The sequence below is a fragment of the Austrofundulus limnaeus genome, unplaced genomic scaffold (genome assembly GCF_001266775.1).
Source record: "Austrofundulus limnaeus strain Quisiro unplaced genomic scaffold, Austrofundulus_limnaeus-1.0 Scaffold35, whole genome shotgun sequence".
Taxonomy (NCBI): domain Eukaryota; kingdom Metazoa; phylum Chordata; class Actinopteri; order Cyprinodontiformes; family Rivulidae; genus Austrofundulus; species Austrofundulus limnaeus.
Genome location: NW_013952437.1, coordinates 2,829,974 through 2,844,669, shown reverse-complemented (window position 1 = coordinate 2,844,669; position 14,696 = coordinate 2,829,974). Strand labels below are relative to the sequence as shown.

General features: G+C 39.7%; 4 protein-coding genes across 4 annotated transcripts; 2 read left to right on the top strand and 2 right to left on the bottom strand.

Moving 5' to 3' along the window:
• Positions 1-115: 115 nt before the first annotated feature.
• On the bottom strand, positions 116-6,744 carry mon1bb (MON1 secretory trafficking family member Bb). The gene is made up of 6 exons (XM_014006428.1): positions 6,531-6,744; positions 5,932-6,023; positions 4,624-5,199; positions 3,181-3,973; positions 2,918-3,065; positions 116-1,447 (listed from the first exon to the last, which is right to left on the bottom strand). The coding sequence occupies exons 2-6, from the start codon at positions 6,005-6,007 to the stop codon at positions 1,220-1,222; spliced, it is 1,821 nt and encodes a 606-aa protein (XP_013861882.1). The 5' UTR covers positions 6,008-6,023; positions 6,531-6,744; the 3' UTR covers positions 116-1,219.
• A 165-nt stretch (positions 6,745-6,909) lies between these two features.
• Positions 6,910-8,214, top strand: tcta (T cell leukemia translocation altered). Its single transcript, XM_014006434.1, has 3 exons — positions 6,910-7,270; positions 7,357-7,408; positions 7,531-8,214. Exons 1-3 carry the CDS (start codon positions 7,060-7,062, stop codon positions 7,571-7,573), a joined length of 306 nt encoding a protein of 101 aa, XP_013861888.1. The 5' UTR covers positions 6,910-7,059; the 3' UTR covers positions 7,574-8,214.
• Positions 8,164-11,843, bottom strand: glyctk (glycerate kinase). The gene is made up of 5 exons (XM_014006430.1): positions 11,666-11,843; positions 10,298-10,669; positions 10,063-10,214; positions 9,809-9,984; positions 8,164-9,744 (listed from the first exon to the last, which is right to left on the bottom strand). Exons 2-5 carry the CDS (start codon positions 10,651-10,653, stop codon positions 8,854-8,856), a joined length of 1,575 nt encoding a protein of 524 aa, XP_013861884.1. The 5' UTR covers positions 10,654-10,669; positions 11,666-11,843; the 3' UTR covers positions 8,164-8,853.
• Positions 11,844-11,995: 152 nt separating this feature from the next.
• LOC106516201 (WD repeat-containing protein 82) lies at positions 11,996-14,110 on the top strand (the record flags this gene model as incomplete). The annotated part of the gene is given in 6 exon segments (XM_014006433.1): positions 11,996-12,356; positions 12,818-12,915; positions 13,311-13,377; positions 13,474-13,573; positions 13,743-13,859; positions 13,955-14,110. Coding segments are annotated over 6 exon segments (699 nt in total), but the record flags the coding sequence as incomplete, so codon positions are not given.
• Between the last annotated feature and the right edge of the window lie 586 nt (positions 14,111-14,696).

Genomic DNA, 14,696 nt, shown 5'->3' with positions numbered 1-14,696 from the left:
CATCATGGGATGCTACATGTGACCAAACCAAATAATAACAATAAACTTGTTTTATTATAAGCAAACTGTGAGGGGGGAACAGACTAAACTTTTAACTGACACTAAAATCACTAACTAGTTTAAGACGTATTTTATTGATGCAATAATTTTCATGTCTGCTTTAGCCTCTGACAAATGCTTCAAATGACAATGTCCAGATTTTAGTTTTTGTTGCCATGCTGTTGTTTAAAAGTCTATTAGCTCTGTTAGTAATAAAGGAAAAACAGAGTTCAGTATATTTACACAATTTAAAATTAGATTTGTGCAACCTGGACTTTATTTTAATGGTACTACAGACACGCTGTTAAGACTTGAATCAACAGAAAATTCTTCAGAAGACCCCACGAGGCTACCATTTATAGGTAATTCAAAAAAAACCTATCATTCAGAAACAGTAAAATACCTGAACTCCCCTCAATAAGGTGTGAGATGATCGACACGTCATGAGCTGTGACGACATTTTGTAGTATTACCGATGATCAAATTTGACTTCTTCCCTCAAAAACTTTAAACGGGACTCATTATGTATGGTGACCTTATTATCTGCAGAAAATGTAACATTTGCAACCTTCCTATCTGAGCTGAAATAAAAAACTATACATAAAATGATGCTTTCAAATTAATTTGCAAGGATGAACAATATATATTTTTAAATAAATATTCAACCCTCTGGCAGTTCTAGTTTTTTGTTATTCCAGTTTAGGATGACCTCAAATACAAAACACTATATGCAAATATCCCAGAACTTGGGATCCATTCTGAAAAGAAAAATGTAATTTAACTTTTTTTGTCTTCATTATACTCATTTCCACAAGAAATAGCTAATTTATACATGTATTATATTAATGAACTATCATCTGAGTGATACATTCACTGTCCAGGAGGAGAAACAAATCTCTCTTTGCTGTAGTAAAACATATAAAAACAATTAAATATTTGAATTAAGTTCTACCACAGCTCAACTTAAAATGCACTAATGCTGCTTCACCCTGACTTGTTTTGTATGAAAGCAGCGAAGCAACAACATGCTTTCATTTCACTCCTAAAGTAGTGTAAAATGTAGTGTTTAAATCTAGTAGTCAAGTCTGATCAATTTCACAACAAAGGTAGAAAAATATCTGTGAAGCAGTGTTCGGATTCTTCTTAAATGAGGCAGATGTACAGCAGCTCAAAGGAAGTCCTATAGAAGAGATAAATAGCCATTATCTGTGGAGTCTTGCTGCTCCGATTTGCTGCTTTTTGAACTCTTGCTGGGGTTTGGAGTAGTCGAATACTTGGGTGGGTATCTGATGAAGAGACGATCTTCCTCCTTTTTAATCCATCTAAGAAGCTTAGTGATGGCAGTAATGGCGCAGGTTTTTGTCACCAGAGGGCTGAAGCAGGTGTACAACTCAAATTTACTGGTCACCTAAAAGAAAAAAAAACACACAAAGATACAGGCTTAAAGAGAAAACAAAATAAAGCAATTGCTCAGAACCAAATGTTCAATCACTCTGCAGAGACGAGTGTTTGTGTTCATGATGGTGTGATGATTCAAAATCAAACAATGATACATGCCAAATCACTGTACGTTTAAAAGAATGACAAAGGCTAGATTTAAAAAATATGAAACCATATAATCTGTATCCATATAATTTGTTGTTCTAGAAAGATTTGATGTTTTTGTTTTGTTAACTGAAGATCATTATTGTTTGAATTTATACTTGAGGAAAAAGGGGCAGATGTAATGAGACTTTTTCTTCTCTGCCACCTTTCATTTCATTTTATTTGCATTTTCTTTGTTTTTATTGAACATAGAATTACTTTTGTTTTGTTAAGAAATGAATAAATTTTGAAATAAATAAATAAACAGTCTGAGAGTGGGCTCTGCTTTCCTATGTGTTATGCATGTATCAACCAGGGGCAGAGCCAGGGGGTGGCCATGGCCACCACAGACAAATCTTTGGCCACCCCATTGGCCACCCTGCTGTACACACCCCGACCACAGTGAAACAACATCTAGGGGTGTAATAATCCTCCTGAACAGTTGGTGGCAGTGTTTAATAGTTTGAAACATCACCAAGCTCTATCACTGAAGAAGAGTAATGACAAGGAGGTGATGGTTTTTTTTTTATATAAACATATGCCTATGTAATCTGACATGGTGACAACTTTTGGACTTACGGAGACAAATGGGTTTTTTTTTTGTTTTGTTTTTTTTGTCACCATAACACAGTATCATTTTATGTTATGAAGGCTGTGTGATGCTCTGTGTTTGGTTATGAGTAGACCTATCGCAAAATCAGAAATAGTGGAATACCCCCCTAAATTCACTATTGGTGGTTATCAATACTGCACCTATTCATTGGGTGAAATTATTAATATTAGTTTTAAACATGCAGTTGAGGGTCATCATTATTTAGTACAATGACGTGTTACAATTAAAAATAAATAAACAATATAAAAGTAAAAAGCACCCCTAAAGTCATTGGATATGATAAATTGTGTCACATTAATTAATCTTTTCTCAGCTGTAGCAGTAAGTTTAAAAACAGGATGATGGAACTAGTTTAATAAAGAATCTGTCTCTGAAATAATTATTAAATCAAGTGTTTATGTAGGTAAAATACACCAGAATGCAGGAAATAGCATCTATTTTGTTCAGAGTTTTCTGGGGGAGGACCCACAGACCCCCCCCAACAGTGTATCCCCCCACCTTTAAAATGGTTCTGATGCCCAAGTTTATAAGGTAGTCACTTTCTGTATAAGGACATAAGGAAATGACCAAAACACAAAGATGTGCAGAAACATTAAAGTAAAATTTTATGTAATTTTCCAGGCCACCCCTGAGAAAAATGTCTGGCTCCGCCACTGGTGTCAACACGATAAAGCTACATACCCACGCCAACAGAGTTTCCCTCTCAGCAACATGGTAGATTAGCTTCAGGGGTCGTGAGGTGCTGTGAATTCGGCTGTGCATGTAGCGGTAAAGATCCAAGAGTCGCATTTTCTCCTCTTCGCTGCTGTATGGAGCTTCCATCTCTGGACTATATACAGGTTAAATACACAGGGACAATCATGCAAAGTTGAAAAAACATTTTTGCATAAATATATACATAAACTCTACAATTAGAGTCCACCTACAATAACAACAACACACACCTGGTGAACTGAGTGAGCTGGCGGTAGTTGTCTGGAACGTCGAAGGGCTTGTACATGAAGTGCCTGAGGTCCGAGACGCCGACCTGGCTCACGCTGTACAGCTGAGCTTTGGCGATGAGGCTCAGCGAGTTCTGGGCCGCCATGGCCTCCTCGATCTTCCTCTTGCACTCGGCTACGGCGTAGAAAGCCTCCTTGTCGGTCGAGAGCAGCAGCAGACAGACGGTGCACTCTGGAGGATCCAGGTAAGAAATGTACGCATAAAAATAACAGTCGGGATTGAAGAGAGGGAGGCAGATGGGAGTCCAGATCTCCCCGGCCTGGAAGGCCGAGGAGGCTCCGATGAGGTTGAGCAGGAGGTGAACGTCTGCTGGTTCCAGCCTCGAGTCCTCGATGACGGTCTTCTCTTGGACGATGGTTAGCAGCTGGTTCTTGGCGATGAGGATGGAGAAAACCAGATTGGGCGTGATCGCTTTCTGTAGGACCTGGCTGAGGGAGTCCCTGAGAGAGGAAGCTAGAGGCAAGCAATGCACCGCTGCCAGCAGAAAGCTGGGGTCGGAATCCAGCAGGTCGAGGAGACCGTCCAGGATCTTCTCCGAGCCTGCCAGGAGTCTTCTCAGGTCGTAGTTTTTCTTGTGCTCGAAGATGCGGGATATGCTGGCCTGGGTGAGCATACTGATAATCTGATAATACACATAGAGGAGCTCTCCACGCAGCTGCTGCTCAGGCTGACGACTGCTGGAGACACACACCAACACCAGCGGCCCTTTCTGCAGGAACACCACAGTGTGCTCCTCTGATTGAAGGAAGACACAACACGACACAATCAGTTCAAAGCACGACACAAGACGAAACGACGAGGACTGAGACACATGACTCAAGAGTATCTGACGTCTGAAACTTGGAAATAAAAAATACGAAGGTCGTGGAAATACAGTGATTCATCGAGCTCGTGCTTTTTCACTCCTGCTCATCATAACCTTCCCGATCGATTATTTCTTCAGTTACTTATTATAAACTTAAAAAAAAAAACAAATCATCACCAAAGGCATGAAGCAAAAGATAAAACATTAAAATGCACCATAAAAAAGGTTTGGAGACTTGAAAATTTTTTAACTTGAATAACTTTTACTTTTATTATTTTGTTTTCTTTTTTCCAACATGTATCTAAGGCTTGTTTACAGCTTCAGGAGAAACCATGAGAATGCTAACTTTACTTTTTCACTTCCCAAATTTTGTTCCCAACCAGCTGTCAAGGCCTCTGGTCTACAAACTCTCAACTCTAAAAATTTGATCTGGGCTTAATTCATGTCTTTAATATCAAACTGGGACTTCCCTGTAAAAGTGTCAGCTCAGAGAACTGAAACAATAACACTGCCGTCTATTTTGAACGATTACAGATAAAATGTGTTCGGTTGCATCATGACTGTCATTCACTGTGCTCACCTGAATACACTGAGCGGATGACGTTATCTCCGCTTTGGACAAACGACACCAGAGCCATCATGACTCCCATTGTAGATGAAAGAGCCTCCTCGCTGCCGTATCGAGAATAAATGGGCTTGCCGGCTTCACTCAGCACAAAAATGTGCTTCCTGTGCTGCCGCCAGCTGTCGGCTGTAACGTCCTCATCACGATGAGACTTGAATGAAGGGGAGTCTTCGATTCCAGCTTCCAACAAAGGAGATGATCGCCCCTTCACACCTATACCTTGTTCCTCCAACTTTGCCTTGGCCAGCATTGTAACAACAAAATCCCCAGAGTCGCTCTGGTCATTGTCGACAGCATCGCTCTCAGCGTCTCTGTCGACCGGGTGGCTGGACACGTCCCTCTGACACTCCGAGTCTCTTGTCTCCTCAGTCTCTAACTTTGTCTCAAGATGAGAACGGTCTTCATCTCGACCTGGGTCCTCTGCTGTGACATCTGACAGGTGCAAATGTGTGGTTTGGTTTCTGTCCGCTGTAGAACAGTTGCTTTTCCCCTCTATATCAGGAAGCAGGTGATTCCCCAACAGGGCATCAGCTAAAAGGAAAACAAATCTAAATGAGTAAAAATGCAAATTATACATACAGAACAGACGTTTTAATAAGATTATAAAATAAATCTAGACACTCAACAGTTTAATTCATGTGTTTACAAAATTGAATTAATGAAAAAAAGCAGATTAAAAGAATGAGGCTTCAGCTTTTATATGAGGGTATTCATATCTCAAAACAACGTAGGGTTTGGAAAAATAGATAGGTTTAACATAAATGTAAATAATGGGTGTTTTACAATCCTTTCTCAACAATCCTTCACAGATTCTTACTGATATAATTACTTCTTTTGAAACATTTACCCGAGCTTTACTGTAGCTGTATTAACTGTTTATAAGCTTTGATTTGTACTTCAGCAAAATTAATATATTTCAATGATTCAGTATATTGTTATCTTTCAGGTTCTGTGTTACTTATGCTGATTGTTTTGGATTTTTGCCCATCCGATAATGATGACGACATCTAACTCACTTTGCTGCACTGTTCAAATTCTGAGGAAACTGTACATTTTGTGATGAGTCTGAGCAGAGCTCATCGAAGTAAGCAGAACCTGATGATGTTTTACATGACCTTTAAGAATACACAAACACTTGATGGTATACTCAAGATTGTTGTTTTTTTTTTGTTTTGTTTTAACCTGTGATTTGAATATGTTTAATTTATGTACCAAAAACTGGAACAGCGTAAAGTAAAATACTCTGAATTCATGTATATTTACCAGTTGGATCACTCTCTGAGTTAAMAGAAATCTTAACTCCTTCTGCTGCTCCATTTTGATGATCGTCTCCCTCCATGATACCATCCCAGTCTCTAAAAATAGAAAAACTGATTTATAATAATTGCATATTAACCAGAAGACATGAGCACCTAATTTCTTAAGTTATGAATAGAAGCATTCATGCAGGCGTAGTGATCAAGTCACATGTTAACAGAAGGCAGTAACTGCTTCAAGACACTAAACAGACACTAGAAATTAAATCTGATTACAGCTTCAAACAGGCGGTTTAATGCCAGCAGCAGATCCATTGGACGGAGAGCCGATGAGCTAACGTTTGTAATCATAAGTTCATCAAATAATAAAAGAACTAGCATGCCTGTTAACCTCGACACAACAAATACAACTAATATTTTCATGGTGATGAACGTGGGACAGTGAATTCCGACACAACTCGGAAAATGAAGACTGTAGTAAACACGGCTAACACTTCCTGCTAGCATCAGGCGAAACACACACACAGATGATTTATCCCGGCCTCGGCTTAACATTAAGAGGCAATGGCAGTCTTCAAAATAAAAAAGACGAAGAATAAAACTTACGGAGATGTGATGTCGAAACGCCGTCTTTGATATCTAATTTGCGTCTTTAACTTTTCTCTACAGCACAGCGGCAGGTGAGCTGTCAAGAATGAGAGGCAGAAAACAAATCCTCCTCTTGCAACAGAAGACTTCCGGAAAATCTGACGACACAGTCTTCTGGCCAATCAGAACGCAGGTCGGTATTTTGTGGTCCGCCCCTTTATCAAATGTTTACTTGCAGGCTGTAACATAAAAAAATAAGTGTACAAGCAAAGAAATGCAAGATTTTATCGTTTTAACTAACTTAAAAAATACTAAATATTAGATAAATCAACAAAAATAAAATTCATTGAGTTTTAAACAGACGTCTGAACCTTGCACACGTACGCTACGTAGTGACGCCATTTCCGAGTTCTCGCTGCACAGTGCTCACTGAAAATGAGGTATTTTTTATGTCCTGACAAGGCATAAAAGAAAAAAAAACAAATCTGATGGCTATAGGTGACTCAAAAGACACACAGTGGATTCTTGTTTGGTAATAACCCACATCATGGAGGAGCCGTGGGATTTTGAGTTTTTGTCTCGCGTGGCTGACAGCTGCCTGTCGTTCCTGTACGAGTTTGTGGATGATTGGCTCGCCAACGACATGAGGGTCTCTATATTCAAAATCTTACTCAGCTGGTTAATTTTTAGCCTCGTCGCCATTCACTTTGCGTGGAAAGTCTACGGGAACACGGTGAATGACATGTATTACCGACAAGGTGGGTCTTCCTTCCGTCAGGGACGCATTAGCTCGGTAAGTTGATGCTAATTAAGTTAGCTTAATCTCTTGTTTGTTGACGTTTAGGGACTGGGCAGAATGGAGGTACACCTGACGCTGCTCCTCACCTGAGTGGCTGGTATGTGTTCAGTTTCGGGGGTCATGTTTCCCCTTTCTATCTTGGTTTGACGCTTAACACCGCCGTGTCCGTGTGCTTGCTCTTTCTCATTGTTGTGTTTACGTGTTGTCATTGTTTTGTAGGGAGAATAAATCAGGAGACAATCTGAAGAGCCATCGGGAGTAACACAACAACATATATTTGGACCAGAGATCTTAAGACACGCTGACGTTGACATGGCTGATATCAAACTCATTTTATTTAAGAAGGTATGAAGATGAGTGGTTTTATCTTCTGACAGTTTCCCGTTGAAATATTGAGTTTTTTCCTGCATATCAGTGATCTTGCTGTGTTTTTGAGATATTTATTTTGGCCTGTTGGCACTGGAATCTAAATAGAACATTTTCTTCTATGTGAAAGACAAAAAAAAGAAAAACAACCTTAATGGACCACTTTTTTTATCGTATGCCAGTGGTGTTGATGTCACATAGTCATTTTTTAAAATAGMTATAATTCTTGTAGCAGATACAAACATTTCTGTTCCAACCGCATAAACGAAAAGTTACATCATTAAATTTATACAATGCGTAAGACATAATTTATTAAACTATACTTTTAAAACCGGGAAACAAAAATCTGTAACTGAATAGCATTACCAGGAGTGAATGAAGTGGTTTAAAGTGCCTGCTGTGATTGTTAATAGGACGCATTGTTTTCTGCAGTGGAGTCATTTTTTTATTTCTTATTCATAAATAAAGAGGACCAATGGAGAAAAGAAATGTGAAACACATTTATTGTCTTTATTTTCAATAAACATATCTGTCATATACCTGAAGCATGCTTTCAGTAGCAAAAAGGGTTCAGAAAAGATTCATCCTCTTAATATATATAGCATGAAAATACTTGCTGTGAAAAGTACAAATAAATATGACAACCATATTTACTAGATGTGGAGTCCACAAGTCGAAGGGCAATACACTGCATTGATTAAAATCTTGGCAAACAACACTATTAGGATATTTGCGATTCTAGGTAAGACTGCTGCAAAAATGAAGTTATTACCATGTTCATTAATATTATTTTGGCTAGTAGTAGAAAAATAGACATCTGACTTTTACCACTATCAATATCTGATCAAGCCTGCCATGAACCACGATTTTAAAAATGGATGCCCTAAAAAATCCAAAGTGGATTTTTCTTAGCATTTAGTTCAGTCCTCATAAACTAAACTAATAAACCTAACAAGATCGCTGTAATGTTCGGATAACTCTGACATATAATTGTTGGTAACTCTGCATACTTTGGTGAGATTTTCATTTTAAATGTAAGCTCTAGTTAGAATTAAAAGTAGCAAAACTACAGATCCAAAATGTTGGTGGTCAATTGAACTCAGATTACCTCAAATTTAGGTTTAATGTTTTTTCTTTTTGTTTTTCCACTCATTTTTATGGCCTTGTGCTTGTGAATTAGCTAATTGTAATGGGAATTGATGGAATTATTAGCATATGCACGTCCATGACATTCGTGCAGGTGAGGCCAGGGACTAGTAAACGCTGTCCAGCTAAGAGATGAGAAAAAAATGTAAAAGAATCATTGTTACTGAGGATGTTATCAATGTCCAACCCCTGTGCTTGGGCTTCATCATACAGTCCTCCATCAGTGATGGCCCCCGCTGCCTCGGTGGGTCCATCCTGACCATCAGTGCCACCGCTCAGAAACAAAGGACCCTTAGGTGGGAGCTCCAGGCCTTTCAACTCTAGTCCCACTCGTAGAGCCAGCTCCTGGTTTCGACCACCTCGACCTTTGCCTGTCAGTTCCACGGTGGGCTCCCCACCGGCTAACAAACACGTGGCCCCCCATCCCTCTTTACGCCCCTCATCTAATACATGCATAGTACGACACAGATCCCAGGTCTCCATCCCTATGCTCGGCCCGAGCCTGAGCACCTCAGCTGCGATCTCTGGAGGAGGTTCCTCTCGAGAACAGGCAAAACGAGCCAGAAGGCCATAAACTTTGGAGACAGACCTCACGTCGCCACACACTCCTGGTGAAAGGACAACAGGACGGAAACCCAGCTCTCGTGCACGGCGACCTGCGTGCTTGAGGGCAACGGTGTTGGAGCCAATCACGACATTCAGAACATCGCCCGACGCATCATATTCGTCCTTACTCTCTTTCCACTGGGGACCCTGTCTCGCAAGGACATCCTTCACTGATTTTGGTAGGGAGTCCCGCAGCTTGTAATGTTCAAGAATGGACAAGATTTCTTCGGGCCACACTTCACTTCTCACTGTGGGGCCACTGGCGATCAAATCGAGTGGGTCCCCGATCACGTCAGACAGTATTAGTGCAACCACCTGTGAAGAAGTGGAAGTCAAAAACGTCGTCCGTGCAATAAGTGACTGTTTTAAGACTTGTTACCTGTGCGGGGTGAGCGTAATGTGCAAGCCCTCCGCCCTTCAACAAAGAAAGGGATCGACGCACTTTGTTCAGCTCTTGAATGGTGGCACCTGCCGCTGCAAGTCTGCGAGTAACATCAAATTTTTCTTGCAATGAAATCGGAGGTATAGGTGCTGGTAATAAAGCAGAGCCTCCACCTAGGAGAAGGTAAACCAGATGTTATGGATTACATTATTATAGCTGATGGATGGGGGGGAAGTAAGAAGTAATCATACCTGAAATGAGTACGAGCAGCAAATCTTTTTCTGTCAGCTCACTGGCTAACTGTTTGATGCCTTCGGCCGCTCTCTGAGCATCTTCATCGGGTAAGTTATGCTTAGCCCCCTCCAATACTTTGATTCGACTGTTTTCTTTCAGTAAGAGGTGGCTAGAACAGAGGTAAAAAACTTTACTCATTCTTAAACTTACATATGGTGTACAATTTTGTTACACCTTCTGACATTTTCTTACTCTTTTCCATGCTGCTGTAATGTCTGCTGAATCCCGCGTGGTACACTTATGACCCCTCTCACTAAGTGATCGCCCATGATCCTCTCTACCTCAGCAGCCATGCCCAGGACGGCCTTCCCGAAGCCCACCACGTGCAGGTTGTGTTTGAGCACAAATCGGTGACCATCAATGAGGACTGAATCCTCCTGGCGCTCTACACTCTGTCTGACCACTGTGTCTGGCTGCACCGTTTCCACGGCAGCTGCGAAAACTTCCCGCGCTCGTGAGTCCATTGACATTTTGCAGAATGCAGGTTTCCACCTGCCCATGAGGGCCTGAATAGGCTGAGGCCGGAACAGGGAAAGGACACGGGCCATTGACTGATCAATGGGTCTGAAAGGTTTAAAAATTAGCGCTAAGACAAAGAATTACATTAAATACTATGGACTTTGAAAGCTCCATAAAACCTATGTTGCACAAAGTGTGAATGCTAATTTCCATGCATACTGTTCCTACTAGTTTGCTTTAAAAGTTAAAAATCAACTTGTACCTACTTTGATTTTATATTCAACTTTTATTTTCAACTTTATTACTATAACTTAAAGTCAGCTACCATGTTTCCTATTTGAGCTCCCTGACKTTTCATGAAACTGCCTACCTGCGTGGGTTGTCAGTGGTGTTTTAAAGCCTGCAGATTCCTGGCAAGGAAGTTGTTTGTGTTCCAGCGTTACAGTGAAACCAAATTCTGCCTAGACCAGACACTGATTAGTGATGTTTGTACTGTGTTTAATGATTACCTTTAAAGATCCACAGATCATGAGAATGTGCTTTTCATCCACTTGTGCATTTATCCATTTTACTTGTACAAGGGTTAAAATGATTTTAGCACAGTATCTGACAAAGCTGATACATTTTGTTTGAAGTTTGTAAAAAATTCAATTGTGCTTTATGCAAATTGTGCGTCGTATTTGTTTTGATTGTTCATTTGTAGGGTAATAAAACTCCAATTGTTGGAGATTGTATTGTATTGGTGGGTAAAATAGAAGAGATTTATCATTCAAAAAAGAATAGAGTAAAATATTGTAATATCTTATTATATTTTGGTCATGTCCATGGTTACAAAACAATAACATAGTTGGATTTTTTTATTTACAATTTGTAATAATTCTCTGAGTAAGTTTTTTGTTATGATGCTATATTGCATAATAATATATTCATTTGGCTGTCTTTGAGAAGTATATCAGTAGTTGATTTGAATTTAATCTTTGATTTATTATTGTGGATTTAGCGTCACAAATGATAAAATTAATTGATTTGTTTTCATCTCACAGGCTGACATTCATAAAAAGGCAAGGCCTCCAAACAGGACAATAAAATGTTCTTTCTTACCCCAGATTTTTTCTTCTGTGGGGTCAAAAGTCCTAACTTTCTTCGTGACCTCTCGTGCTCCAAGGCTTTAAAAACAAAAGTTAAGTCTTCAGTGTAAACAAATAACTAATGGAAAATTTTCTTTTTCGTGTGAAAATAAATCAAATAATTAGTAATACAGCCAGTGTTTCGTTGTTGTCAGATCCCTGTAGAGAGAAGGTAAATATAGGGCTCTGGTTGTTGTCGTTTTAGTTCCATTGAACTGTCGCGAGAATTTGAAGTGCCCTCACGTGATTTTTGTTCATTGCGCGTGTCCGGTTACGACATGCGCGTCACCGACGTGGCGAAAAAAAGCGGAGTTTTTTTTTTTTTCTTCCTTCCTCATTGATAGAACAAATCTACCACAAGCGGGATTTTGTAATAATCGTTTATAGTAATATTTTATAATAACCGTTGCGCATTTATCTAAACGAATTATCTATACGTGTAATTTGCAAGTTGATACAATAAGACAAAACGAGGGCGTTTTTCCCCCACAGACACAGGCCACCATGAAGCTAACGGACAATGTGCTGCGGAGCTTCAGGGTTGCTAAAGTGTTTCGAGAGAACTCAGACAAAATAAACTGCTTCGATTTCAGTTCAAACGGAGAAACCATAATTTCCAGCAGCGACGACGACTCTTTAGTTTTGTACGACTGCCAGGAGGGAAAGTAAGAGCGATTTGTGGAGAGTTTGCACTTTTGTTTTTGATGTTAGCACCTTTATGCTAGCTCCCGAGGCCTGTCGCACTGCGCTATGCAGTAAAAATACATCTGTGCTTAGTTATAGTTTGAAATTTGCTGCTAAAATAAACTTGTAGTTTTTTTGTATTTCATTTTATGTACTAGTAAATAAAACCACACGACTTCAACGTATTTAAACTTTTTTCTGAAACAAATGAAAAGCGTTTATGTGAAATGTGAAGGGAAAAGAATGAATGGGATTTTCACTAGCTTGTAGCTAAACAAGTCTTCCGGCGTAAATGCTAACATTTTAAACAAGTATAATGTCACAACAAAGCCAGAATGATTCTAATGTGACATTTTTATTGAGATGTAGTTAAAACAATGTAGTTTAGTAGTGGAATTAAAATAAAACAATGATCACTGTTGTCTTTGGTTATTTACATCAGACCCAAGAGGACTCTCTACAGTAAGAAGTATGGAGTGGACCTGATCAGATACACACATGCTGCCAACACTGTGGTCTACAGCTCCAACAAAATTGATGGTATGTGTAAAGTTGACTTTTGAGTGTTGTCAGCCAAATGAATTTCAGACCTTATTGTGACCTACCTACCAGATCTGGTTTTTCAGCATTAAACGTGTTACTGTTGGCTGAGCTGCTGTAGACTGGATGCCGTACACCCGGAGACAGCTGCTGCGCCACTCGTCACCTTGCTCGCTGTAGTCTGAGGTAGTTGTTTGTACAGTTTGAGGGTCTGTGATTCTGCCTCATACAGGAGCTAACTGTACAAGTGACTGCCTTGCCCACGGTTGAGTCTACTCATCAGACGTCGGCGTGTTGATGCAGGCCTTTTTTCGTTGCTGATGTCAGTTATGTGTATTTCCTGCCACAGCTTATGTTTGACATTTGTTTAATGGCGCCTCTATTTTCCCTCTAAGATACCATCAGGTACCTGTCGCTTCATGACAACAAATACATCCGATATTTTCCTGGACACAACAAAAGGTGCGGGCTGAATAAATGTTTCTGTGAACGTTGCATTGATTGCGTCATGTTTAAAGTTGCTTCTTTCTAATGGGCGTTTGTGTTTGTCGTGAACAGAGTGACATCTTTGTCCATGTCTCCTGTGGATGACACATTTATTTCTGGCTCATTAGATAAAACCATCAGACTGTGGGATCTGCGGTCACCTAACTGTCAGGTCAGTACCTAATTTTAACCTGTTCGTCAGAAGTATTACTCCAAATTGTTTACAGTGTCTATAAAACTTCCATTTGTTTTTATTTTGGTGAGCCGCTTTTAGCCACAGTGTGTACTTTATGCTCAATAATCAGAAAACACGTGATAGACTTTCCATTTGTCCACTTTAGGGTTTGATGCATCTGCAAGGGAAGCCGGTGTGCTCCTTTGATCCGGAGGGTCTCATTTTTGCTGCTGGAATAAACTCGGAGATGGTTAAACTGTATGATCTGCGATCGTTTGACAAGGTATAATAAGAGCTGTTTTTGTGTTTGTACGCTAGAACGGTTGGGATGCTTATTCTGCAAATTCAAAAGAATAAACTGAGCCTTCTTATCAACAGGGTCCTTTTGCAACTTTCAAGCTTCAGTATGATCGAACCTGTGAGTGGACGGGACTCAAGTTTAGCAATGATGGAAAACTCATTCTTCTTTCTACAAATGGCGGAGCCCTTCGCATCTTAGATGCTTTTAAGGGTGTTGTGCTACATTCCTTCGGGGTAAGAGACGAGGTGGTATCTCAGATTGTGGATACAATGTAATAAAACATGGATTCCCCTAGGATTTTTTTAAACTGTGGCRTCCTCTCATGCGGGGGTGTAACAGGACAACCTGTTGACAAAATCTGATAGTCCACAAAATGATTTGGTTGTCAAAAATATCTTAATAAAATTGTAGTTTCATATTGTTCTATATACAAAGTTTATATATACAAATGTTCTCAGTCAGCAGGTTGACAGTTTCAGGAGCTGCCTGAGTAAAATGTCCTCYTCCTCCTCTTTGAAATAGAGACCAAAAATCAACATCCATAAGCTTTCTGCTTACAGGTCAAACATTTTCATTTAAAGAGGAGTAAACTGTGTATATGACCTTATTAAAGTTACAGTTTAGTGTTCTTAGGGCTGAAGACTTTGAGGAAAGAGGTTTTTAAACAGCTCTTCTATCATTTTAGTGTATGTATTATGTATGTATATACACTGCTCAAAAAAATAAAGGGAACACTACTGCTCAAAAAATTAAATGGAACACTTAAACAACGCACGCTAAGTCCAAGTAAATTAAACTTTTGAGAAGCACATTCAACTC